The sequence below is a fragment of the Chaetodon auriga genome, chromosome 19 (assembly GCF_051107435.1).
Source record: "Chaetodon auriga isolate fChaAug3 chromosome 19, fChaAug3.hap1, whole genome shotgun sequence".
NCBI lineage: Eukaryota > Metazoa > Chordata > Actinopteri > Chaetodontiformes > Chaetodontidae > Chaetodon > Chaetodon auriga.
Window position 1 is genome coordinate 17,301,879 of NC_135092.1, and position 27,796 is coordinate 17,329,674.

Below are 27,796 nucleotides of genomic sequence, written 5' to 3' on the forward strand. Positions count from 1 at the left end.
TGATCCACTTTTTTTTTTTCCATCAGCTCGTCACACACTTAGTCTGCCTGCAGGTAGTGTACAGTGAGTTCATCAGAGTCTTTTCTCTGAAAACTGCTGCCTGCTGCTGGTAACGAATTGATGAGGTGGTGAAATTAAAGCAGTAAAATTCCAGGCTGTAAAAACCACAACAGTGAGTTAAAAGATGCTGACACGCTCCATAGAGCTGCAATGGCCTGCAGAGCCAATAAAGAGCTGCTAAATCTCTGAGAGTCAAACAGGTTGAAGGCTGTGATTCTGAGTATCACAAAAGACTTTAATCTTTTATAAAACCTCCATTATAACAAAGCAACTGAGCAAACCATCCCTGACATATGAAATTTATAAAGAATGGCACAATCAGTTTCCTGACCTAAGAGGATATTGTCACAGTATTTCATTGCAGGCTATATTTCTGAGTAGTATTAAATAATGAAGTATGATATCATAAAAAATACACTACGAACGTAAAAATCTGTCTCAGTTCCTGAGATATAAAACTTGCCAAAGCAGAATCTCTTTGGTCATGAGGGGAGATCTCTCTGCAATGGGAATTTTTATAAATAATACTTTTTCTAATATTTTGGGTAGAGAACCCTGGCGATCTGCCCGTCAGCCCTCTTAGTGTCCAGCCACTTCCCACAGAGGAAGATGGTGGTGACGCCATTGGCTGTGTTAGTGACCTCCACGCGATCCAGCAGCCAGCCGGGGTTCAGACCCGAGTTGTCGTGCTCCACCCGGACTTTCTGCAGGTCTCCCATGTCCAGCATTTCCAGCAGGAAACGGTCCGTCTGCTCACGTTCGAAAAGGTTACGAAACTTCTGCCGCAGTTGCCGACGGCCTGAATCTCCATTGGAGCCGTAGATAGTGATGAAAACGTTGGCATCAGTGCCTGCTCCCTTCTCATCGCCCGTGATGACGATGATCTCGTACTTGACGGGCACCAGGCTTCGAGCTTTACTGGCAAAGCTCTCGATGGCCTTCGCGCACTCGAAGGTCAAGAAATCGTCCCTCTTTGGAGAGAGCGGGATGAGGGCATTGCAATTGAAGATGTACCTGGAGGTGAAGATGCGGAGAAGAAAGAATATAATTCGCTGCCAAAAAGGAAGAATGACTGGATGTAGATGTGGCTCACTGAGCAGCAAACAATGTCTTACTTGTTTCCCAGTTCCCTCTCTGTGACGACCACCTCCTGCACATGCCAGTAAACCTCCCCTTTGACTTTCTTTCCATCTTTGGGAGTGTGACCAAGGCAGATACCAGCAATGTCACCCAGGTTCTTGGACGAGAAGTCAAACCTGTCAACATTTCCCCTGAAACCGGAGGGAAATAAGCAGGAGAGAGTGAGTGGCTGTTCCCTTTAATTGGTCCACATACTTGAAATTCATGTCTGGCAATTTGTCCTGTGCCAGAATGAATATTTCCCCAGGACGGTGTAATGTCGTGATAGCAGGATTGTTCTGAGCTCCAGTACTTGGTGCTGGTGGGATTATCATAGTGAGTGTAAAGGCAGAACTAGAAGGAGAGAGAACACATTTCTTGAAGCTTTTTCACGCAAACAAGTTGCAGCTCTTTGAATCAATCTCACACCAAACACCTACCGCAAGAACCTCTTCTTCTTTGAGGAGTTCTCCATTACGAATTCTTTTGATCGGCCCTTCTTCCCCTCAAGTACGATCCAGGCATTTTCTTTGGTTTCAGCTTCATCTGTGTCTCCAGTTGTGATACAGATTTCGTACTCTTTCAGAGAGAAAACATGGACGGTCAAAGAAAATTGCCTCAGCTGTCCTCAAACAGACATGTTGTGCAAAGACGCCACAGCACAAAAATATGTGGGATAACTTAAAGTTAGAAAGACTTTCATGAAATCAAACTGCATTTTGATACAGTCTGATACAATGTAGCGTTTTTCAGCAATAACCATTAAATGTATTTGCATGCAGTGATTATCTCTCGATGTATTAACTGTCATTGTAACTTTGTCTCATTGACGTCAGCCTCTTTGTTCTCTCTTCACTCTGTTTGCAAGGTAAATTAAAGTTACAGCTAACACAAACACACCATCCGACTGTTGCTCCTTCACATTAAAAGCGCTGAAAACACAGGATGGCAGATTATTGACAGACATCTTTCTTAAAGCAACGTGAGTTTGTTTGGCTGATCCACCAGCTGCTCTTCTGTTGGATTTCTGACAGAGTGTCTACTGCTGCCTCTAATAATTTGGGGACCTGCAATATTAAACTGCACTTGCTGTTACCATGGTAACTGCAGGTGTCCCCGAATCAAGCAGGACTGGACTGTTAGGAAATACAACTTTAAAATGCGCTGGACGTTCGGGCCTTACTCGTCTTCTCGTTGAGGTCCAAGTAGTCGTTGTTCGCACAGGCCAGCTCTCGCATTATCTGTCCATCGTCGTCATTCTTGGCAAGCCAGCGGTCACAGGGGAAACGAAATGTTTTGTCCATGAGCTCATCCTTCACATCAATATACTCCAAGTGCCATCCTGGAGCAAGACCTGGGTGTAATGGGATCAGGAAGCGAACAAGACAGTAAGTAAGAAATGTTGTCAAGAGTGATGAAGCAAGAGTGACGCAGCAATCTTTCAGGCCGGTGAGTAAAAAGCTGCGTCAGCCCTTCAGGTTTCCTCAAAGCCTGACAGTGATGTAGCAGTTGGACAGGGATGGACAGCTGCACCATTAAGCCATCAGCTATCCAGGTTTCATCAAAATCAGACAAGTGGTGACTCAGACATGTCCCCTGATGTCTGACTAACAGCGGCCAGGTTTAGGTAAGGTCATGTGATCATGTATGTTTTAGGAAGCAAACTAAACAGCGCTCTTCACCATGACAGTTAGAAAGTGCAGATTTAATCAGCCCATCATGCAGACTGACTGGTACATCTGAGCGGCTGACCTGTGTTGTTGTGCCAGACTCGTACTTTGGAGAGCTCTCCGAGGCTGAGGATATCAGAGAAGCGGAATGTGTCCACCTGCTTGCGCTCAAACTTGTTGGACTTGCTGCACTCTTTCAATGCCAGCGTCCCTGTGTCTCCGTTCTCTCCGAAAATTATGATCCACACGTTGGCATCGGTGCCTGCCACTGGGGAGACAGGAGAGAGTTGCCCATTTAGAAAAAATAATCAGGTTTCTGCTTCCCTCGCTGCCCTGCTAAAGACAAAAACACTGGATTGGATTAGACAGAGAACAATGTGACAAGCTGTGAACTTGCCGATATGCTGTATTAACTGTGTTTAAATGTAGGACTATTTAATTTAAACGTGTTTGCACTTTATTGTAGGTGTTTTAAACTGCAAAGCATCTCAGCCATTGCAGGGCTTTGTTGAATTATTTGTTGAAATAAATACTGAGTTTGCAAAGCCCCGAGGACAGTGATCAGCTAACAACCAGCAGAGAAAGCTGCATTCTCTGACTCATCTATAATCCCGCTGTGCTTTATTATTCCATTACAGCGGGTTAGACACTGAGTGTGTGAAAGGCAACGGTGAACACAAACCTCATTCAGTCTGCAGCACGTTTGCAGCGTCCTCTTTCACACGTGTCTAAACACCAAGCTCTGATATTTTAATTAACAGCTCCGTAGTTTTACTGAGCGATGAAAGTGTTTGTAACATTAGAAATCTAGATCTTTTTAATGTTACTTTGAGAAATGCATTTTGTGTTGCTGTTACCTCAAAAATGATTATTTATATCCAATCATGTGTTCACAAAGCGGTGAACCTCGCTCCATCCTCGCATGTGAACAACTGAGCCTTCCCAGGATGCCCCTTTCATACCCAATCATGATACTATCACCTGTTACCAATCAACCTGTTTACCTGTGGAATGTTCCAAACAGGTGTTTTTGGAGCGTTCCACATCTTTCCCAGTCTTTAGTTGCTGTCCCAACTTGTTTGAAATGTGTTGCTGCCATCAAATTCAGAATAAGCAGAAATTTACAAAAATCAATGAAGCTGATGATTTTGTCTTTATACTGTTTTCAATTGAGTATATGTCAAAAAAGGATTAGCAATGTGTTTTAAACAGCGTCCCAACATTTCTGGAATTGGGGCTGTACATGAAATTCACCCCCACAATGATCCCAAAGCAGACCATTACCTCATGCACAGCATTGCCTGTGTAATGCTGTGTGCATGTGTTTGCCTGTACGTGTGTGTGTGTGTGTGTGTGTGTGTGTGTGTGTGTGTGTGTGTGTGTGTCAGCCAGCCTCATTATTCCTCCCAGAGCCTCAGTGGTGGTACAGAGCTACATCTTAGCCTCCAGTAACTGCCAAGGGCAGAGAGCAGTCCTTTGAAGTCGGCTCAGACTTCTCACCACACTATCGTATTGATCAGCAGCACTACTGAGCTCCATGAAATACTGCATGAAGAAAAGAAGGAGCAAAGCAGCGTGGAGGGTTTCTGAGGAGGATTTCTTTCATTACAATGCTCAGTCCAACAGAAATTATTCCACCTTTTGTTTCCTTGAAAACACAAACCTCTGCACAAGGACAGGTCAAATGAGGATGAGGTTCTTTGCGACATATCCGTGTAACCCAGCCTTGAGCTTTGGACAGTGATGTGAAAGAATGAGATTACAGACACAAATAGCCTGTACAGGGTTGTAGCACTGGTTTGGCCTTAGAGGGTCGGAGCTCATAAAAGAATGAACACTGAGGTGATGACATCATGGTGGATCCAGAATGCACTTGACAGATGAAGTCTGTCATCTGACCTTTGAGTCCTTCAGGATCCCTCAGGAAGGGCTGGAGGATTTTACTGATGAAAGAGGATGTCTGAGCTGCTCACTCACCTCACCTGACCCACAGATGAAAGGACGGATGGATGGATAATGTTGATATGATTAATAAGTGGGCTTGAAATTCCCTCATCTGTTGAATTCAACTTCCTGTGCCCCACAGCTCTGATTAATTGTTAACATAAAAGGTGCTCCTCAAAGATCAATCATTGGCCCCCTTCTTTTTCTGGTGTGAGTGCTCCACAAAATTTATGTTGATATATTCAGATTTTTTTTCTAGTCTTTGCTTTTTACTTGCCTACTGAAGAACAACCGAACAACAAACACTGACATATGCACAGTGCGATGATAAGTCAGAAGTAAACTTTATGTTATGGGGTCACAAACCTGATGATGATGTACTTTCATATGAGTGTTTGCAGTCACTGCCATGTACTAATTTTCAGTGGAAAGTGAAAGAAAAAGCTCTCCGACTGTGTTGAAGGCTTACCTGCAATATCACTAGTCTTAACCTGGATGATGTAGGTGGTGAGCTCCACCATCATCTCCTCATCCACCATGGCACCCATCTCACAGATCATGGTTCTCTTGGGTCCACGTGTCCTGGACAGCCACTCCTCGTAGGTGAACACAGACACCTCCTCTGTGGTCAGGTTACGCATGATCACCTGGATGCACAGAGCGAGTTCTTCAAATATAATGTCACACTTCCTCTAAATGTCACTCAGGACCCTGACATTGATTTTTATGATTCACTGAAGTGTAACAAAGAAGTATGACACCTAAAGTGTATGAATGCATGCTTTTTTATTATTATTATTATGATGTATTGCGAAGATTGTCAGTTTTTATTCAATGAATATGGACTGACTGCTAACAAGTATATCCAACCAGTGCAAGAAAGAGCAAATTCAACCAGTTCCTGTATGATGGGAACCAATTATATAGAGAGAGGACTGTGAGGTAGTAACAGCATGTGCTTTCAGTATGAACCAAAGTGGAGGACTGACAGACATTACCACCTTCACAGCTAATCCTGCAGCATAGCTAAAAACCAGATCAGTATGTGAAAAGGTGTTATGTCACATATTATCATATTATGGACACCAATGTGTTGCCGGTGTGTACACAAACCCTGCCTCTTCCAAAATGTCTGTCACCAGTCCTGGGAAACATTTCATTACTAGGCAAAGGCTCAGCCCAGGCAGCCACACTCTCCACTCTGCATATTTATTTCGGCAGATTACTATGCTGGCAGTTCGCCCGGTGCACTGTTGTGCCCATTTCAATACACAGACCCAGCAATCCATAAAGGCAGCACATCTGCTTGTGATGCTGAACACACAAGGCTCTGTGCAGGGTCAAGTCAAGGAGACGTTCGCAGCCGCTGAGTCCCAGGCACGGACGGACAGGGCTTGGTATTGTTCCTGACTGCTCTGCTGCTCTGCAGGCATGGTGCCTTTACCAGAGGAGACATTTGCATAGGAAATGTGTTCTATTTCATCAAAGCATTTGGCTTGAGACATCAGACTGAATTTGGAGATGAGCAGTGATGTTGTCCTCACAGGGTCAGCCCAGGAGAAAAAATATTGAACCATTTTTGGGAAACTATGTATATTAATGCAGTCGATTATATTGCTGGACCATGCATTAAAAATGTGCGATATATGCACGAACACACATCAATTCACGCTAAGAGGACATTCAAAAATGAAATGTCTCGCTGCCTTCTGAATACAGGAACACACAGCTCTCATTACTGTTTGTGTGAGTGTGTGTGTGTGTGTGTGTGTGTGTGTGTGTGTGTGCGTCCATGATGCCAGAAACAACAGCATGGTGAATAAAATGGGTCAATATGCTCACTCCAGGAACTCTGGGCCCTGCTGCGTATGAGTGTGTGTATGTGCCCGCGTGGGTGGGTGAATCATTGACCATTCTCCTGCAGGCAGGGATGAATGTGTGTGTGTATTTGTCTGTGTGATACAATAGATTGATGATCCTGTGACCTACAGCATACAGTGCCAGGGTAAAAACACAACCTGTGACTGCTTTGTACTATTGATTTTGGAAGAGGCTAGCAGTTACTGTTCTGCTTTTTATGCTCCTGGTTTTATGTTTTATGGATGAGATCTGCAGCTTCTTCTTGATAATTAATTAGCTTTTGAAAAGAAGAGGAAGGAAACCAGTGCACAGTGCACGATCAGCCCATTCTGGAGGCTTAAATCAGCTTAAGGATTTCCTTTTATTGTGATCTTTTACTGTGATCTCAGCTCCTGAACATGTGTCTATCTGTCTTAGCTCTAAGTTAATGAGCCAATTTAGCACTGCACTATAAAACTGCCAGAGTAATGACAGTTTATAAAACAGTATCAAAATCAATACAGCAGAACCAGAGATAACATCTTGTTCCATGCATTGTTCTTCTTTACTTGCCACCTACATTACCTACAATACAACTCAACCGCTGAGAGTTCAGTGTGTTTTGCTTGTAGCAGCTGATGTAGCCTCAATCTGGAGCTCTGACTTTTCACATATGCAGTAGTACTCTGCAGGTCCTGTAAACACACTTAGACGTGTAAGTTGTGAAGTTTCCCTTTAAGGTGAGCTGACCTGATCCAGAAACCAGTCAGGTCGACTGCCAGAACCATCAATACGAAGCCTCATTTTCTTCAGTGGGGCAATGTCATCGATCTCCATGTTGAAAGTGTCCTCCTGACCGCGCTCAAACCTGTTATCCACCAAGCAAACAACACAAAGTTTATAATCTGCAGCACATTGACAGAGTTTCTTCACTTCATATTGTTTGTGGTGTCTATGTTTGGCTACCTGTCCTCATTCTTCTGCAGCAGCATCTCCTCTGTGCTGCCATTGGCTCCAAACACAGACATGTAGATCAGGGTGTCTGTTCCTGCATTCTGCACGTCTCCTGTTACTACCGTCACCTCGTAAATAATCTGACATGAAAATATTAGACATCTGATGAATGAAGGACCACCAAAGTTAAAGGGCTCCTCATATATCTAAATATAATCCCATCAATCCCATCTAACAGAGTGAAAAACTCAGCCACAAGGATAAGATATAGGAAAGTTTGATTTTAATGAAAATCATTAATTTTCTGCAGACTTCTGAAAGCTTCACCAATAAATCTGTCTTCAATAAATCCATCTATATCAATAATGTTGCAAATTAAACTTTTATAATCATCCAAACCAGGAGAATTAAACAATTTGAAAATATTACTTGCCTCATTAATGTTTAATCATGATTCAAAGGGGTGACACTGTGATCAGTTCTGGTATCATCAGATAGATCATTGTCCTTAATGAAAATTCTTCCATTGGTTTCATTAGTGACAGAAATCTATTGTGGTAATTTGCTTCAGCTGTGATTATATGGCCTCTGCCATTTGACTGTGCTTTACGTCAGTATGCTCACATTTACATACCTTCTGGGAGATGGAAATGGCCTCTGCATCCAGCACGTTGAATACTCTAGAAGTCAAACCATCTCCTCGATCTTTGGCCAGCCAGCACTTGCAAGCAAAGATATATGTGACCCCTTTGGTTGGCACAGCAACAGACAGCTCATCAACCAGCCAGCAGCTCTCAGGAGTGGCCCCATCATGACCGAGCTGCAGGGAGGGAGAGAAACAGTCATTTCGAGCGACGTGGGTGTATTTTTCTGCGTTCGTGTGTGTGCGTGGATGCGTGAGAGTGCACGATCTTCACTGAAGCTCTAAAAGCTTCCCCCTCCCTCCCTCACCTCGACCTTTTTGATCTCCCCCACGTCTGAACCGTGGGACTCGAAGCTCTCCAGAGAGCCGGCCTCAAAGCCCTGCCTCCCGTCCAGCATGTCCAGCCACAACCTCTCTGTCTGGGTGTGATTGGCCCCAATAATGATCACATAAGCCCTGCTGGTGGTGCTCGCATCGCGCTCCAGTCCAGTGCAGATGGTGATGTGGTATGGTATGACTGCACAGGAAGAGCACAACACTTATTCATTCATGAGAGGGAGAGATTATGTAAAGATGTCTGTGCTAGAATATTAATGACAAACATTCACAGAGCAGAGAGGATGAATCAGGCATCCGCTACTGAAGACTCTTGATTTTTCTTACTCGGGAGTTCGATTTCTTCTTCCTTCTTCTTTTTGTTCTTTTTGTTCATGTTGCTGTCAACACTCTTCACAGTCAGGGCTGAGTTCTTCTTACTGTTTAGGCTTTCTCGAACTCCTTCATAACCCTGAAAGAACACGACACACGTTAGTGATGCAGACAAACACGCCAACACAGATACATGCTAAGATCTAGATTCTCTATTTTTAGTCTCCTCTCTACTATAGTTTTTAAATGTCTCTTGTGCCATTTGTTCATATGACTGTGAGGCACCTCTACTCACACACAGATGTCTTCATTTCTACCTTGACATAAAAGACTCTCTCAATGCGTCGGTCCTCCCTCTTCCTGGACAGCCAGCGTTCACATAAGAAGAGAAAGACCTCTTCTGTATCCTCGTCCACCACCTCCACCTGGTCCAGGTACCAGTCGGCACTCAGCATGCTGTTATCATGGCGGATTTTTATCTTGAAAACCTGTCCGAGGTCGACGGCCTCTGTAGTGAACTTATCCACCTGGGGAGATAAAACATGACAGTGTAATTATGCGTTGGCTTTTTTCTGTAATTTAGCTTTCCAGACTGAAAAGCACTCGTGGTGAAAAATGTGCGTTTTCTCACAGATCCTCGTTCAAACTTGTTGCCGTTTGTCTCCGACTTGCTGAGCTTCCTCTCTCCGGTGTCCCCCAGGTCCCCGTAAATCGTGAGGAAGACGTTGGCGTCGGTGCCGGCTCCATACACATCACCTGTCATCACTGACACTCTGTATGTGTGAGCTGTAGCGAGGACCGTGATCACAGACAAGCACAAGGGGATCGGTTTTTAGGCAACTGGCAGAATACAGAGTGAAAAGAAAGCAATTTCCCACCCCTGGTTTGATGCCATTGTTACATAACAGAGACTCAGGGAAAATTGCCTCTAGTTTTCAAATTAATATTCAGAAAGGTGGCAAAGAGACAGAACACAACACAGAGACAAATCCTGCAGATATCCCTGCATGTTAGATGACTGTGCTGTTTGTATGATAACATACTCTCCAGAGCATCTTCCACCTCGACCTCAGTGACTTTCAGGTTTCCGTCTCGTGAAAGTTTCTCAGTGATGATGTCAGAGGGCACCAGCTCTCTCACTGTTTCTCCATCATCCTCCGACTTGGCGAGCCAGCGTTCACATGGGAAGATGACAGTCTCTGAACCCTACAGAGAGAGAGATATCCACGGTTTAATTTATGTGTTTGTGCCTCAGAGGGGAATCAGTGAACAGTGGCTTGTCCTTGTCTGAGCCTGGGCTCAGTATGTGACAGTGCTGGATTACCCTCATCCATCTGTGAAGACAACATCTCCACCTACTGACCGAAAATAGAGCTTGTGTGATACCAGCGGATGTGAGTAGTAAAATGTTGGAAAAGCCAAATGTACTGTAAGTACTCCACATCAAGCATCGCATCATTAAGCATTAAGGTGGTGGTGTCAATCATCATTCCGGTGATTGGTTGCTTATTTGTACTACTGAAGTCACAAAACATGCTCCAGATATCCAGAATGCTGTTGGAAGGGTTGCAACAAGGACCAAAAAAGCTCAGCATATAACTCCAGCTCTCAGATCATTACACTGACAACCAGTTTCTCACACAGTCAGCCTCAAAATCCCATAAATCACTGAATGGTTTAGGTCCATACTTATCAGAGACAGTCAAAACTAAACATGGTGAAGCTGCTTTAGCTTCTACGCTGTTCAAATTACCCTAAAAGCAAAGACTCAAGACAGTGTTGACTATTTCAAATCCAAGCTAAAGACCCACTCGTTTGCCATTGCTTTTGATTAATTTTCTTTTGAATCAGATATATTTGTTCGTTTGCTGTATTGTTTTTACTCTGTGTGATTTTTCTTGCTTGCTTTTATTGTTTTATGAGTTGTTTCTTGTGCTTTTGCATGTGTACTCTGTAAAGCACTTTGAGTTGCCTTTAGGTATGAAATGCAAATGAATTTTCTTCGCTTTGCCCTCAGCTACCTTCAATTCGTGCCTTGAAAGCTTCTTTATACTTCTATTCCACTGCAGTTCAGATGCAAATATTTAGTTTGCAGTTTCTGAACAGTTTAGGACAGAAAACATGGAATCATCTTTGAAAATATGATGCACTGCTATCGAATCAAGTATCCAATAGTATCTATATAAATCTTGACCTACTGCAACTGTAAAATGCTACTTACACAGTAATAGTATATTAATAGTGAATCGTGAGTACTTTTCCTTTTGACTCTTGACATTGACATTTTCAGCGCAGGTACTTGTGACGGAGTACTTGTATTTTGCAGTATTGCTGCTTCAGCAAAGGGTCTGAATAACCCTCCACCTCTGTAAGTGGTACCTTTCCCTTCCTGAGCAGACGTCTGATCTCCACTCTGTCCAGATGCCAGCCTGGGTTGACCCCGCGGTTGTCATGGCCAATACGGATCTTCTCAATTACATCCCCCACGTCCTCCAGCTGCACAGAAAGAACATCACAAAATGAACAGTGCATTAATGGTCTGGCTGTTCTGCACTGGCTTGATTTATCTATTTGTGGCTATAAACTGTCATTTTACCTCAACTATAAACATGTCCTCAGCTCCCCTCTCAAAGTACATCCTCCTCTCCCTTTTGTTGACACACAGAGACTTCTGCTGGGTGCAAACTGCATCTCGCCCATACAGAGCAATGAAGACGTCTGCATCCGTGCCGGCTCCAAACAAGTCACTTGTGAAGGTTTTAATCTCGTAAGGAACAACTACAAAATAAACAAAATAACCAATTATGTGCATCAAATGACAAATATCTTCATCAGGTGTGGTTTAGACTGTAATGCAGTGACTGAGTGGGATTTACATGGTGTGTAAAGCTCAGTCTGAAGGGAATTAGGGAAAAGGTCCCGTATGATGGCCCCATCATCCTCCCCTTTATCCAACCAGCGACCGCAGGGGAAACGCAGCTTCTGTCCGAGAGACGGAGCATCAATCTCCACCCAGTCAAGGAACCAGCCTGCCGATCCTCCTCCTTGAACATCAACACAGTTTACCGTGATCACATTATGTAGACAGATCCTGATTAATTCTGCACCGACAGGGACTCTGTCCTACTGTACCACAGTTGTCGTGTCCAATTCGCAGCTTCTTCAGTGTTCCGATGTCCACAGCTTCCACCGTGAACTCATCGGTCATACCCTGCTCAAACTTATTCCTGTGAGTCTTTGACGCCTTCAGGTTAATTATCCCTGTAGATTTGCACATCACAGACTAATTCAATAATTCAAACACACATGCACACAGATATAAAGACACTCTGGAGAATTACCTGTGTCATCCTTGGTGCCGTATAGGATCATAAAGACGTTAGCATCAGTTCCTGCGTACTTTTTGTCACCAGTTCTTATCCTGATGGTGTATGTTGTTGACATGGCTAGAATAAAAAAATACCAGAATAATTTAAACACCTTGTGATTATTATTGCTATTCATTTAAAAGGGAAACAAAACAAAACGTAATGTCCTGTAATGTTGCTCTCACCTTTCTGTTCAAGACCAAGTGTGGCTTCAGAGTCTTCCTCGTCATCGTCCCCTTTCCTCATAAAGGCCTCGTCCACAGGAACCAGCTCCCTGGCAAGCTGTCCATCGTCCTCGTCAATGGCCAGCCAGCGCTTACAGGGGAAAAAGTACCTAAAAAACAGTATACGTGCATGTGCAGTGTACAGTCTGCATGGTAACAATGCAATAACCTGTGTGTAGCCTGTTTAGGACTGTCAAATGTTTCCATGTCCAAAAACAGCTTAAGAAAATCACAATCTCTATTTAGATTGATCCCAAGTCTCCACAGACAGGCTGTCCCTTAACCAGGACACCAAAATAATACCATTTCACACCACACGGTGGAGCTCCACAGACATTTTATGTGTCGAGGCTCTGTCTGCTATGCTGGATGATGCCGTGTGAAGACGCAGCTGCACATCTGAATTAAAGAGCTGATGGATCTCTGCTCACCTTCTAACATCATCATGACTTACGTGGTGTCGTCTTTGTTGTCTACAATTTCCACTCTGTCCAAAAACCAGCCGGCGCTGGCCTGGCTGTTGTCATGTCGGATCCTCAGTTTCTTCAGGATCCCCAGGTCGACCGCCGTGATGTTGAAAATGTCCTCCTGGGTCACACGTGAACAAGCCGGTGACAAAGGGTCAAGAAATGTCACAGGTCTTAGGTTAGCAGTCCATTAGAACCTCATTACTTAAAAAGTCAGACTGTTCCTTTAAAGAGCAACACTCAGATTATCACCCAGAAATGAGCACACCTGGAGCTGACAGGAACAAAGCTTACCTGGCCTTTCTCAAATTTGTTCAGGTTGTTTGATTTCCTGAGCTGTCGCTCCCCCGTGTCGCCAATCTCTCCGTACATGTTGATGTAAACATTGGCGTCAGTCCCCGCCCCCCACATAGTCCCAGTGAACACGTGGACCTCATATGAGTTCACTGAGAGGAAAACACATTCAGACACAGTGAGAAAATGCAGGTCGCGACTGACATTCATCTAGCCTTTGGAAGAAACACATTACATTCATTCTCTACTTACTCTCCAGGTCTTCATTGTCATCCGTCAGCAGCTCCACCACAATCTCCCCGTCCTCCTCATCCCTGGCCACCCAGCGGTTACAAGAGAAAGTAAATGTCTCCACTACTTCCTGTAGCTCCTCGACAATCTCCACCTCCTCCTCTTCTTCTTTCTTCTTCTTTTTCTTGTCCTTCTTCTTGTCCTTCTTGGTGTCCTCCTTCTTCACCTCAACCTGCACCATAGCCATCGTCAGCCGCTTGATGTCCACTGTCTCCAGGAACCAGCCGTCTCCGATACCCTTCCCGTCATGGTAGATACGTATCTTGTAGATCTTACCTACATCATGAGCCTCTATCTGTGTTGTAGGTATGAAACAGCGGTCAAACCAGGAACTTAAATCTCCCACACACGTTGACATAACACGACACTGGCTTTATACGGACCTTGAAGATCTCAGTGGTGCCACGTTCAAAATTGTTGGAGCGACTCTGAAGGGAGAGAACTTCTGTTTTTCCTTCATCTCCATAGATCTGACAGAAGACATTGGCGTTGGTGCCACCTGCACGCAGGTCCCCTGTGACCACTGTTACTTCATAGTTGATCACTGTAGTGGCATCGCAGTATTACGACAGGAAGAAGGATCATGTAGAACAAAACATTATAACTCATAATCACTGTTACTGTGTTGAAAACGATGGATTCTGACTGTCTAGCACTTTTTATGTTGTTGTTATTTACATTTTTCAATGTCCAAGACCTCACTTGGATAGATCTCAACCTCCACCTTCCCATCAGCCTCGTCTTTGCAGAGCCAGCGGTGGCTCGGGAACATGTACTGCATCCCATGAACCGGGACCGAGATCTGCACGCTGTCCAGAAACCATCCGGCCCGCAAGCCCTCATTAGTGTGACCAATCAGGAGACGATTTATCTGCAAACACAGAGAACATGAGGGGATAGAACAGATTTAGGAAGCACAAATAAATGTTTCTTCTGTGAAAAGTATATATTTGAAGAGCTTACCCGTCCGATGTCAAAGGTGTCTATGGTGAAGATGTCAGTGCGTCCCGTCTCGAAGTAGTTCCTGAGGTCATTGTCGGAAACTGCCAGTATCATCTTGTTAGTGTCGCCCTTCTCCCCATACAGCTTGACAAACACCCTGGAATCCGAGCTGGCCCCGTTCACACTGCCCGTCTTGATTGCTACGTGGTAGCTGACGTCTTAGGAGGATGGAAATTAGAACAATACTGTAATTTATATGAACTTTAAAAAGATATGTTGATCTTTTTTAGTTTATTCTTGGTTTAAAATGCTCTTTGTGCACTCACTAAAGAGACGCAGGCCGTCCCCAGCTGGAACTAACTCACGGACAATCTGTCCATCATCCTCGTTGCGGTCCAGCCACCTGAGGAAAAGCACAATTGCACACATTTAATCCTTTAGCAGTGAATGTAGGATGAGATCAAACCTCCCACCAAACCTCCCTGAAAAAAAATGTAAATATGTGGAAAGAAGATCAAATGTTAATTATTCATTTATAACGTTTATAGTGTGTTTATGGTGTCATGAAATTTACAGAATCTCTCAAATTCAAGAAGCTATTCTTGTCAAGAAGGTAAGAAAATATTCTGTTTAAAAAAGGCGAGACCAAACATTAGCATTCATCGGATGGAGCTATGCACTACACAGCAACAATTACATTTGCCAGCTCTAAGTTTTTATTTAATGCATGAGCCCCCATTTAATCAAATCACTAAACATTTGAAGTAGACAAAGATTATAAGGATATTTGATCAGGAAATTAGGAACAGACAGACAGGAACAGAGGAGACAGACAGGAACAGCCTCTTTCCAGACGTAACTCTGCACCTCAGCCTTGTGGTTTGGCTCCAATTACAGAGGGAGAGATCTGGCTGACCGTTGTGCATTTAGTGCCCATTTGTAGCGCCAAACACATCCATCAGCTGCCTAACTACTAAAACACACACCACCGGAGGACTAGTGAAAGTAAGCGTGGCCAATTTAGGAGGCTTTTAGGGCTGGTTGGGCAATTTTATCCCGCTGGTTGGTGCTTTGGTGGGTTACGGACTAAAGAATTAAGAAGAAAATTCTACACTAAAAAAACGATGTGTAAGTACACAAAACATGCAGACATTTCATCCTATACATATATATTTTGACATTTTGGGAAATATACTTATTTGCTTTCTTGCCGAGAGTTAGAGGAGGAGATTGATTCCAGTTATCAGCCAGTTATCTTCACTTGGCATAAAGGCTGGAAACAAGGAAAAACAGCTCACATGGCTCAGTCCCAAGTTTAAACAATATGTCTGCCAGCACCTCCAAATTTAATACATAACGCTGAATAATTTGTTCCGTACAGAAACCCAAGTGTAAAAATTACACTTTTTTATTATTTTTATGATAAGCTATGTTAATTGTTTCCTGGCAAACACGAGCACAGTGGTATCAATCTGTATTTACTATGAAGCTGTAGTCACCCAGCGCAGACTACACCATTAAATAGTCAGAGGAACATAACACCCTGCAAAACCACACTTTGTCCTTTCGACACTTAAAAACAAATGAGATATAACATGCTGATTGAAGAGCGTTAGAGGTGTTGGTCTTTCTCCTGGCTCCAGCTTCACATTTACCCGACAAGTATGTGAGTTGTATCAATCCTCTGACACAACTCCCTGCAAGAAAGCGTGGAACTGTGTAACTATTCCTTTAAGTCATATGTACAGTATTATTGCCTTGCCTGAAACAGGGAAACTCAGTGGCCAAACTCTCTGGCTGGCCCTCCTCCCTGACCATCACCTTATCAAGGAACCAACCGCAGCCTCCACCACGGCCATCATGGCCGACGCGCACTCTGCGCACCTGGCCCAAGGACACAGACTCGATGAGAAACTCATCATGCTGAGGGAAGACAGAGGGAAAACCGGTTAAAGAAGCTAGCAGCGCATTTCCCAAAACAAAAATGTATTTGTTTTCTGTGATTGTTGCCTGTTCGTGGTGCACTCACGTTGCCCTTTTCAAATTTGTTGACATTGTTTTTGCTCATAATCATGAGTCGCTCCCCCGTGTCACCCAGGTCACCGATAACATTGAGGAAGACGCTGGCATCGGTGCCGCTGCCGCTTACGTTGCCGGTGCAGATGGTCACACGATACTTTATCACTGCAAAAAGAATCAGAGAAGTACTTTCACATCACATCATGACTGTTAACATGGACTTCGAATATCTGCACTCACTCTTGGTCAAAAAGCTTGTGTGTATTTATGAACAGCTGAACAAATCCTCATGTGTTTGCCCTCAGTGTGTTTCTTACAGAGCAGCGGCTCCTCGATGAGCGCTCCAGTGGCCGGAAGCTCTCTGACGATCTCGTTGTCGTCTTCATTGATGTCCAGCCAGCGGCCACAATGGAAAGAATATTTCTCCATTGTCAGGGTCTTGAGCAAAGTCACCTGCAGAAAGTCACAATCAGGTTCATGATCTAAACGTCAGACAAATGAAGGCTGCAGCAGTGGCTTTAACAAACATTTTCCAAACAGCTGACAAATTCCAGTGGGATAGACTGGGTTACTTCTTACTCCGTATACTGGGCCACACCAAAGGAAACACCAGGGTTTTTCCAAAAGGTGAAAGCTGTAACTATGAGAGGACACGATACAACAGACTGAACAGCTTACATTGAGAGATCAGGAACCCCATTTACACCTGGTATTAAAATGGGTTCTGTATCCACGATTCAAGCCCCAGACTCCCTTAAAAAAAATCACAGTTTCTGTGAGTTGTCGAATCTGGGGAAACTTTTTGTCACCTTCGCTAAATGCCAGCCAGCGAATGGATGTCTCTTCTCATGCCAGATGCGCAGTTTCAGCGGTCTTCCTATGTCTGGCATTTCAATCTACAGTGATCCCAAGAAATATAACAGGGTAGATCAGTGTGAGAACTGATCATTGGAAGAATCTGTAATGTGCTCAGTTTGACAGATGATCCAGGGCTTACCATGAACTTATCAAGCTGGGCTTGTTCGAAACTGTCCGAGTTGTTTTCCAGTTTGATCTCATCAGACTTGCCCTTCTCACCATAGATCTGTAGAAACACCTGGGCATCGGTCCCTGCCCCCTTCACATCCGAAGTCCAGATCCACAGAGACCATGGGTACTCTGGAGTAGACGAACGGTAGATTTGATAACATGTTTTCAGAATTAAATATAATTGAATGAAATGGAACCTGAATTCTTGATGTGATGTGATTTGCTTTTCTTTCACTGAGCAGAGATCTGTGAGTTAAATGAGGCCACCCACTCTTCTGTTTTTTCTGCCTGAGTGAGACCATCTCGTACAGCTCCCTCTCAATCAGTCCGTCCCCCTCATCCTCATCCAGCCACATGCCGCACGGAAACGTCTGCTCAATGCCCGTGAACGGACAGTAAATTACCACCTAGAGGGGAAACAGGTACCTGGTAGGTGAATGACACTTTGACAATCACGCTGTTCCGAAAAACAAACGTGTTTTTACCTTTTCACAGTACCAGCCAGCACCAACGGCACCGTTGTCGTGCCCGATGGTGACCCTGCTGAGCGGGCTGATCAGCTCGCAAATCTCCACGTTGAAAATGTCGATGAGACCACGCTCGAAAGCACCGCCCTCCAGGAAGACTTTGCCGCTGTTCTTTAAACCCTTGGAGCCGTGCATGACCATGTGGATCTTAGAGTTGGTGCCTGCACCCCTCACATCTCCAGTCATCACTTGTACATTGTATATGATTCCTGAGTGGATGCACAAAAAAAATCCCAACTACAAATCAGCTCTCCAGGGGTGTGTTTTTGGTTCAGGGTGATGATGTCAGCACAGTAATTTGATTCGTGTACAAAGACACTAAAATAGCTCATAATACCACTGCAGCTCACAAGCAGTTAGCCAGCTGGACGTCATTGGCTATGTCTTTTTGCCGTTCATCTCATTTGTGTCGTGGCTTGTGTTGTTCTCACCCATTGGCTGAATGGATCCAACCAACACATCTCTCTGTATTTTGCCATCAGCTTCATCCATGGCAAACCAGCGATTAACTGGGAACTCATACACTTCTTTATTCCCCATGTCATCGACCACCACCTGGAGAGACACGTTATGCAGGATCATCAGTGTTTTCATGCATGTGTGGACTTCTGTGAAGATGTTTCATGCTTGGTAGAGTGTGCATGCCTTATCTAGAAACCATCCAGCTGATGAGCCTCTGTTGTTGTGGCCGATGGTGATTTTCCTCAGCCTTCCCAGGTTCGGCGCTTCGACTGTAAACTTGTCCTCTGACCCACGTTCAAAGTTGTCTTTGTCACTGTCCAGTCGTCTCTCTCCTTTCATAGAGAAACAGAGCATTTTGGAATACAGTGCTTGCTGGTGGCAAATCAGACTACAAACTCTGGTTAATCCATTAATAGAAAAATGATCAACAGAATAATCAGTGATGAAAAAAATCAGCCCTACAGTACCTGTGTCACCGTTCTCTCCAAAGATGTTGAGGAAGACATCAGCATCAGTTCCACTTCCCTTCATGTCAGCCGTGAACACACTCACTATGTACTTATTTACTGCAAAACATGAAACAGGAAATCAAGCTTATGGTGATTTATATAAACAATGCTTCAGAAAGGCTACAGTATCTCTGAGACCCAAGTTTCAGCCTAGATTCTAACACCATGTAATAACAATTAGCTGGACTCTCGGTCGTCATTAGGCAGGTTCCTTGCTAATCCCCGCGGAGATGGTTTCCAGCATAAATATTCATAACTGTGTGTGTGTGTGTGTGTGTGTGTGTGTGTGTGTGTGTGAGTTAGAGCCATATTGCTCTGGCCGCTCCCTCACAGCTCCGCTCTGCTTGATTGATCGCAGGTACTAAGATGTTAGATCACATTGCAACACAAGGCACATGGGCCGGTTTACCCGAGGATTACACCGATGGAATTCATTTACAGCCTGACACAGTAGGATCTGTAGGCTATCGGACACCTTTGTGCACAACTGCCCAGACACATGGTGCCAACACTGGCAAGTTTCTAAAAAAACAACAACAACGAAATTCTGTTAATTTGTGGAGGTTTTATTTTGAAATACAGTACGATATCTTTCCTCTCAGTTTAACTCATCAGGGGATTTAAGGTGGAAAATAGCTGAACAGGACTTCAGAAAAAACAGTACCTGTCTGACATTAGTGTCAAACTGAGTCTAAGGAGACAGATATTAGCGTAACTATTAGAGCTCTTGTGCGGTCTGATTAGTTGTGAGCCATCAATGCTTGTGGTTAATGCATTTTATAGTGTTCTCTCTGCTCAAACCCAGTGGTTTCTCTGAAAAGTGGTGGAGCTATTTGTAATTTTAATCAACTGTTATTTTGTTTTAGCCTTTGTGAACCTTTGTGTGGGTTGGTGTTTGTCCCAGAGTGACCTACATTTTGGGACATCCATGGGGTTCAGGCTGCCCAGCAGGTCCCTGACAAACAGGTTGTCCGCCTCCTCACGACTCAGCCAGTTGTTGCAGGCGAAATAGAAGCGCAGATGGGGCCGGTTCATGTCGGTCACCACCACCCTGTCCAAGAACCAGCTGGCGTTCATCCCGGTGTTGTCGTGCTCGATCCTGGGGAGTCAACCGTCATAGCGTGACGTGAATTCACCCTGCAGGTAATCACAACTGAGCTCGCCACATCACATGCACCCATTTCTTTGTTTTTTCTGCAGTGGCAAATACAAAACAATGTTGTTTTTTGTGATTCAGACATAGAATGAGGACTGAATAAGATGGGGTAGAATAACATAATGTCTGCCATAGGTGATAAGCAGGGTCCATTGTTTTGACATACGTGCATGAAATAACTTCCACACATTAAGTTTCCTGAGCTAGATTTGACCCAGTGACCTCGTATTTGCAGGGTATGTGTCTTTAAACTTTCTTTAAAGTTAAACTTATACTGAGTTCTATATACAAATTAGGTTATTTACTCTCATTCATTTCAATGCAGTACTGTACGAATAACCTGTAACACTTAATCATTATGAACTATTGTGCTGCTGATCAGTATATCATAGTGAGTTTGGAAAGGGGAAGTATTTTGGTAGCATTTTATGCCTTTGCAACAAGTCAACAGTCTGGAAATGACAAGAAGTTTAACCCTTAGCCTACCAGGGCATCCCTGGAACTGCTTTTTACAACATTTCATCTCCAGAATCTGAACAATCCATGAATCATTTCTTGTAGCACTTGAGGACCTCTCATGAAATCTCAAACCGGCTGTAAAAACAGTCACTTTTGCAGCAAAACACTTATCACAGCAGCTGCTGGCCAGATCACACAGACTAGTCCAGATACCTGCGGTGCTTGGACTCCTAATGATGCATTCAGTTTATGAGTAGCTGTCATGTCCAGTGCAGACAGTTGAGGCTCACTGCAGTTTGACACAAGTAGTTTGGTAAACTGAACTGCAGTTGGGGAGTGAAAAGCTGATTTTATAATATTCATTAATACTATAATGCTTAATAGAATTTGAGTAAATGGATTCACATTCATCTGGAAATGTTTCAACAGTATTGGAGAAGCATTCCTGATCTTGGAAGTTGCAGTTTCATAATACAATACATCCCAAATTAAGGTTCACACACTGCCGACACTTCCATAGCGCTTATTTATTCTGAGCCACAGAGCAGCATCTCCACTTTCTGCACTCACTGACTTTTAAATGTATCCCGCTGCCTCATTTCAATGTTCATGTCTGGCGGCTGTGATGTAACTCAGCCCCCTCTGGAGTAAGACACTAACTCCCAACAACAGATGGGCTTAACCTCCTGTCACTGGACGAAATCCTTTGATGGCCGGTGGCACAGCTGGAAAATAAGTGAGAAATGTTCTTGTGTGATCCTCTCTGTAAGCTGCTGTTATCCTGTGTGAGGTACACTTAACTATGAAGCATAAACTGTGATGTTGTCAGTGACCTGCAGCTGTGCATTCTGTGTGTCTGCTGCAGCCATGCAAACACCAAAGGGGAATTTAAGCATTTTTACATTTAATTTATTCCTATATAAGTTATCGCACGCCGTCAGCACTGTGAGGTTTTCTGTCACATTCATCTGCTGTACAGTACCTGAGCTTCCTCATAGGCCCCACGTTGTGCGTTTTGATGCGGAAAATGTCGGTCTTATTCTTTTCAAATGCAGTTCGGCTTCTGTAAGTTGAGGAAACAGGGAAAATATCAGAAGCTGGGAGAAATCCAAATTAAGTGTGTGTGTGTGCATTTGTGTGTGTGTGTGTGTGTGTGTGTGCGTGTGTGTGAGAGAGAGAGAGCGAGAGAGAGAGAATGCTGTATTTGATCGGGAGAGATTACAGGGGTTGAAGAAACACAGTCCAGACAGACAACTGAACTGTGGAACTGTAAATTACATCTCCTGACTGATCCGGCTTATGGTGCCCTGGTGGTCTCATGCACTGGCATAATCTGAAACCTCCTGAGGCGCAGCCACTTCAGCGCTCCGTCCTCATGTACTCCTATCCGTCAGAGAGACGAACCGGGCCTGTGCACACAGAGGATCCCCTCTGCCAACCACGGCGAATCAGACACCCTCTTTTTCATTAACAGAGAATGCCTGTCTTTGTCTTTGACCCACATCTCCATCTGTTCTCCTCTCCCTACAATATTCAACCCACGGACAATGCCAAGACTCCCATAATTAAGGTGCACAGTGTCATATACTGTAAAACAACTGCCAAGAATGAAATACTGCCCAACACACATGAATACATGCCCTTGTTCTCTGTTTCCGTGTAAAATGACCTGCAAGAGAATGATGGGGAGACATTGATTATGTAAGAAAGCAAACCCAATGCAAACTTTGGAATTCACCCAATTTGAGTCTCTTATAATCACAATGAATTTCCAAAAAGTTGCATTTTTAATCTGCCTCTATTTTCAATCGGGCAAATATTGCTTGGAGACGTAGCAGCCCTCCCTTACCTGTATCATGTTGTAGTTTTAATTGATCATTACACAATACAGGCAGGACCTAATATATATTGGAGTAAGGTGAAACTCCTTACTGTGCGGTATGTTTATCATATGACAAAAATGACTCAGCAACAACCATGTACAGTATTTCATCAGCTGAGCAACACTACAGCCACACAGCATGGAGATACTGAATGCATAGCATGCTGACGCTGCCTGAAGTGGATGGATGAGACCACCACAAGGTGTGGGTGACATGGTCCAGTGTGGCTTACAATAAGTTGGTATATCCTATACGCTGCACAGGTAACTCAATCTGTCAATCAAGGTGTGCAGAGATAAAGGGAGCCAGCAGCTGATAAGATCCCCTGAGAGTCATTTGATCATCCACAGAAATGACATCGTGGTCTTCTTTCATTTGCCTCTGAATGGAAAAGAAGACCGGCCATGTCACATAGTTCCTCCTTACTCCAGATATTCTGTGTCCGACACTTTATACGACTGTATAGAAGAAAGATTCCTGCGCCACAAGCGAACCTTTGTTATGAACGTGCATCAAAGGGTTTTTGATTTTGAGCTTTCCACAAACAGGTCAAAGAGATCCTCTATGTGCAAACTGATTTTGTCTTGATTCAAGGCAGCAGGCTGATGTTGAGCAGGAATGATCTTTCATACAGTGTTATATGCACAATACAAGCCACCACAAGGACAGAATCATAACCATCCTTTAGCAGACTGATTAGAAAATACCTCTTTTCTGTGCTGAAGGATCAGAGAGGAATAGAAAAGATTAAAAGTTAGCAGCTGACATTGAAACAGTCAAAAAGAAAACTAGCTAAGCTTACTAATTATACAGTATGTATTGAGTGAAATAGAATGAAATCCACTTGACTCATTCAATCGACTGATATAATACAGTAAGTGCAAACAAATCTGAGCAGCGTGAGTCACTGAGACCTAATTTAGGGTTTTAAAGACAACATATTTATCAAAGTGCGCTATAATTCAATGACATCAACACAAACCCTTTTAAACTCACTTGCTTGCCAGGTGAACCTTGGGTGTGACGCCAAAGTCTCCAAAAAGGGTGACAAACACATTAGCATCTGTGCCGGCTCCCTTTACATCACCTGTGACAGTGACCACCTCATACACTGAGAGAGAGAGGAGAGAGGAGGTTAGAAAGAGAAGGAAAGAGGAAATGACACAATCACAATCCTGAAATAATGCGAGCACGTACAGGGGATGAATCCCCTCTAACAAGGTCTTAATAATTTAAAAAGTAAAAACTTGAACAAAGGGACAAACACAAAGTCACATCCTCACACAGTGTCCAATAATCTATAAACATTAGGCAGCATTATGTTTCCTTCCATGCACGATTGCCAGGGAATTCAATGCGGCGAATCTGCAGCGAATCCATGTCTGGTGTGTTCCAGCAGCCAAACCTCTCTCACATTTCACAAATGTGTCTTTTCATCTGACCAAGCCACAGAGTTGATGGGAAGGTAAACGGGATCAAAACTCAGCAGTCTCTGAAATCTGCCTCAGTTTGTGTCCTTTAAGGTGTTGTTATGGAGGAAGGGAAGAGGAGAGTGGATACACAGTGAATGCCTGCAGCATGGCTCCGGGGATGGTAGTATTGATCTGTCAGTCCAGCACTTTGGCCCAGACTAAATGTCTCCGTGAAATTTGGTACAGACAATAATGCCCCCCCCTCAGGATGAACTATTATCACTTCAGTCATATCCAGACTTTTCATCTTGCACCACCATCAGGACAAAATTTCAGTTTGCTTATTTTATATTTCAATCACTTTGGTTTGCAAAACGAATGACATTCCCATCAGCCTAAGCTCTACTTTGTATTCAGTGTTAATTAGTTGTAACATGGGAAATGTGGTAAAAACCCTTAACATCTGCATGTTAGCATGGTCATTGTGAGCATGTCGCACGCCCATGTTAACATTTAGTTCAAGGCACCATTGTGCCTACATACAGCTTCAGTGCTGCTAGCATGGCTGCAGATTGTATACTCAGATCTACCTTTGTGTCAGTCACAATTCAATAAGCTGATTACGACTTATCAGATGATTTGTGAATCCCAACACATAAACAGATAATGTGTATTTTTGGAAAGGATTTTAAAAGTCACCCCAGTGAAAAAGCCTGAGTTTGAGATACAGTCTCAACATTAAATCTTCAGGAGGAGTCTATGCGGTGGTAATTCTATAGTCCTGCTGCGTTCCTGTACGTAAATGTAAACTCCTCTTTGTTGTGGTTATGTAAGATTGACTGGAGGGTATGGGACTCACTCTGTGACTTTGGGTCAAATTTAGCAAACAATGGAGGACATAGTCTGAGCAGAGATAGACTGGTGGACTTGGTTTTCTGTAGGGTGTCCTGGTTGAATGTTAAGAAAAGAGAGGGTGGAATGAAGGATATATACACACACACACATACACAGGAGTAAAGGATGAAGGAGACGTAAAGAGGAAGCAGAGAGAGGACAGACAGACAGATCACCTGAAAACATCCAGCAGAGGAGGAAAGGAGAGGCAGAGACCTGATAAAGAGCAATTTGACCAAAGTCGATAGGGACATGGATACCTAATTAACAGTGAGCAGAGCTATTAAAGCCGGATTAAAGGGAAAGAGAGACACCTGATAAAATCAGATAGACAGTGGCCTGGTAAAACTGAGCCGTGATAAACTCCTTGGAGTGTCAGAGAACTAAGTGAGCCAGTGAGGTAAGGAAGACACGTACACAGGTATGGATTCACCGCTACTGATGCTAAATAATGATACTCACTGCTCCCGTCATAATCCCTTCAACAGTTTCTTTATGGTAGCAATTATCTGACAGTGAAAATGCTGAAAAGTACACTGAAATGTCACATTTTCAGCACTCTTTTTCTATGTGTCTATGCACATTTTCCTCATTCAAATATAGCTGCACGCTGCATTTTCAAATGCTCCTTTATGCCAAATTGTGTTTAATAGTCTCCTAATTTGTTTCTGAGGCCAGTGTGTGGGCTGGGTTCAGGCGACAAAAGCACTTTGGTTAAGATTAAGGACAAATTGTGATTTCGGTTAATAACACAGAAAACACTTTCTGTCTTGACCTTTTCGATCTTAGACCGCATTCTTTCCCTAAAACACATTCGCTGCTACACATTAGTCATAAAGATAACACTTTTTGGAGACACAGTGTTGTTATTGGACGTGATTTGAGCGTGGACATTCATTCTTGACGTTGTGAACAGTATAACTTAACCTTAACTTAAAGGTCCGCTTACTGACTTTCACAGGGTCTTTCAACTGCAAAATGCATTTGAAAGCCCAGGAAAAGATACTGAGTAAAACTCTGAGTTCAGATTTTTTGAATGATTATACATCTTTATTCATGACTTATGGATGACAGTCAAACTCAGCTCTCTTTCCTCCTAACCAAAAAATAAAATAAAAAAGCAATTGGCAGCCCCTTGCAGGGTCTGATTCCCCCCCACTGTAAAAACCTCTGATCTGCTTGAAGAAACCTCCCCTGGCTCTGGGCCCTGCCTCTGGCCCTGGTGGTTCTCCCAGCCCCTGAGACTGGGACGGCACCCAGCACCTGTCTACCTCAGAGCTTCTGTTTGGCTCCATTCATGTGGAACATAACTGAGCTTTCACCCAAGAACAATCACAGAGGGATTCCCTGGGTGCTCCTGCTCAGCTGAAAGGAGCAGGAGGAAACCTGTATTCAGCATTTGAGCAGCTGGGACACTCCAACAGGTACAGTACATACATGAAGTATGCCATAAAACTGAGATTTACTTAAAATACAGCAGGCAAGGCTTCTCTGTGTGCTTCTCTTACCTTTCTTTTTGTAGTACTCATCCTCATATCCATCAGATGAATCTGTGTGGTAGTTCAGCAGCTCATTCTGGTAGATTACACCATAGTCCACCTGCTTGTTTTTGGATTTTTTACCCTTTTTCTTTTTGTCTTCGTCACTGTCCGCCGATCCCTTCTTTGCCTTCTTCTTTTTCTTTTTCTTTGAGTCCTCCTCCTCTTCCTGCTCCTCAATCAAAGGTTCCTCATCATCATCATTGTGAGACTTCTTCTTCTTCTTGCCATCTTTTGACTTCTTTTCCTTGGAGCCCATCTCCTCTTCTCCCTCTGGATTCTCTGTGGAGGATTTCTTCTTCTTCTTCTTCTTTTCCTCCTTCGCTCCCTCAGTCACTTCCTCTTTGAGCTTCTCCTTTTTGGAACGGGTCTTGGGTTCATTATTGTTTTGCTCACCCTCCTCAGCTTCATCTTCAATCACAGCACCAGCATCAGCATCATCATCTGGTTTCTTTTTCTTCTTTTTCTCTTTTACTTTTTCACCTTCTTCTTTCTTCCTCTCTTTCTCTGGGGCCTCCTGATTCTCAGAGCTCTCTGCACTCTTGTGTTTCTTCCGACTCTTCTCTCCTTTTGTGGTGTCCCCACGGGTCACACCGTTGCTCCTCTCCTTTAACTCTGGCTCCGGTTCCTCCACTTCGTCATCGACCTCTTTGGTTTCTTCTGAAGCTGTGGATTTTTTCTGTTTCGACGGCATCTTTTATTTATCCACTTCCCCGGCCTTTAGTTTCGTAAGTGCTGCCTTGAGTTTCTAATAGTGTAAGACAATTCATTTGACCCTTGGCTGCAGGGAGGTTCTGGGAACGTGGTGTTCACAGCAGCATGGGTGTGTGTGGCTGCAGGTGTACAGACTCAGGACATGCAGAGGGAGAGATGACTGCCTGGACGTTGCCTATCTGGGCAATATATGGCCATACAACCAACACACACCACTCATAAAAAATTTGTGTCACCTCAGCACTCACGTGACCCACGGGAGAAAGCCCTGTGAAAAAGGAGCCTTGCACAGAGAACTTATCCTCTCTGCCACGGTACTCTCCATTATTCATGGTGTTAGGATCGCTTTACGGGCCGGGGGCGTCTCGCTTTTACCTGCAGCCACACGCACACAGACAGGGACACACACACACAGAGACACACACACATAAACTCAGTTACAACTACTCCCTTTTGTTTATGCTGATACAACAATGTGTGCGTATCAATCACATTTAGAGATCTTGATGTAAAGAAACTCATAACTGGCAGCAAACTGACTGTATCATAAGATTTATGACTGATGAATAAGTATCCATGCAGCAATGATTTATCTCCTTCACGGCAACTTCAGTGTAAACTTAAATCTGACATTCTGGAAAATATGCTCATTTGCTTTCTTGCCAAGAGTTAGATGAAGAGATTGATGCTACATGTACACATATGCTCAATATGAATCTAGAGCTAGCAGG

The 27,796-nt window shown here is 43.8% G+C and overlaps 1 protein-coding gene across 1 annotated transcript; it reads right to left on the bottom strand.

Annotated features, from left to right (window-relative positions):
• Positions 1 to 263: 263 nt before the first annotated feature.
• On the bottom strand, positions 264 to 27,258 carry loxhd1a (lipoxygenase homology PLAT domains 1a). Its single transcript, XM_076757286.1, has 41 exons — positions 26,322 to 27,258; positions 23,504 to 23,618; positions 21,607 to 21,687; positions 19,924 to 20,108; positions 18,968 to 19,066; positions 18,684 to 18,832; positions 18,470 to 18,593; positions 17,997 to 18,247; positions 17,783 to 17,918; positions 17,480 to 17,640; positions 17,292 to 17,378; positions 16,800 to 16,935; positions 16,493 to 16,647; positions 16,226 to 16,386; positions 14,790 to 14,866; positions 14,485 to 14,681; positions 14,200 to 14,392; positions 13,905 to 14,065; positions 13,483 to 13,816; positions 13,231 to 13,382; positions 12,924 to 13,057; positions 12,431 to 12,579; positions 12,219 to 12,323; positions 12,010 to 12,138; positions 11,754 to 11,921; positions 11,474 to 11,655; positions 11,257 to 11,373; positions 9,921 to 10,083; positions 9,509 to 9,663; positions 9,195 to 9,404; positions 8,893 to 9,016; positions 8,538 to 8,746; positions 8,221 to 8,406; positions 7,599 to 7,726; positions 7,383 to 7,500; positions 5,263 to 5,440; positions 2,932 to 3,117; positions 2,363 to 2,533; positions 1,620 to 1,758; positions 1,176 to 1,331; positions 264 to 1,074 (listed from the first exon to the last, which is right to left on the bottom strand). The coding sequence occupies exons 1-41, from the start codon at positions 27,043 to 27,045 to the stop codon at positions 594 to 596; spliced, it is 7,266 nt and encodes a 2,421-aa protein (XP_076613401.1). The 5' UTR covers positions 27,046 to 27,258; the 3' UTR covers positions 264 to 593.
• Between the last annotated feature and the right edge of the window lie 538 nt (positions 27,259 to 27,796).

Bases quoted from the DNA above. Each gene is read 5' to 3' on its own strand.
- loxhd1a (XM_076757286.1), bottom strand. From the start codon at position 27,045: ATGCCGTCGAAACAGAAAAAATCCACAGCTTCAGAAGAAACCAAAGAG. The intron at 23,619-26,321 runs GTAAGAGAAGCA...TCTCTCTCTCAG, and splicing joins TGAGTACTACAAAAAGAAAG to TGTATGAGGTGGTCACTGTC. The intron at 14,867-16,225 runs GCAAGGCAATAA...GCTTTTCCTCAG, and splicing joins ACTGAGTTTCCCTGTTTCAG to GTGGCTGGACCGCAACGAGG.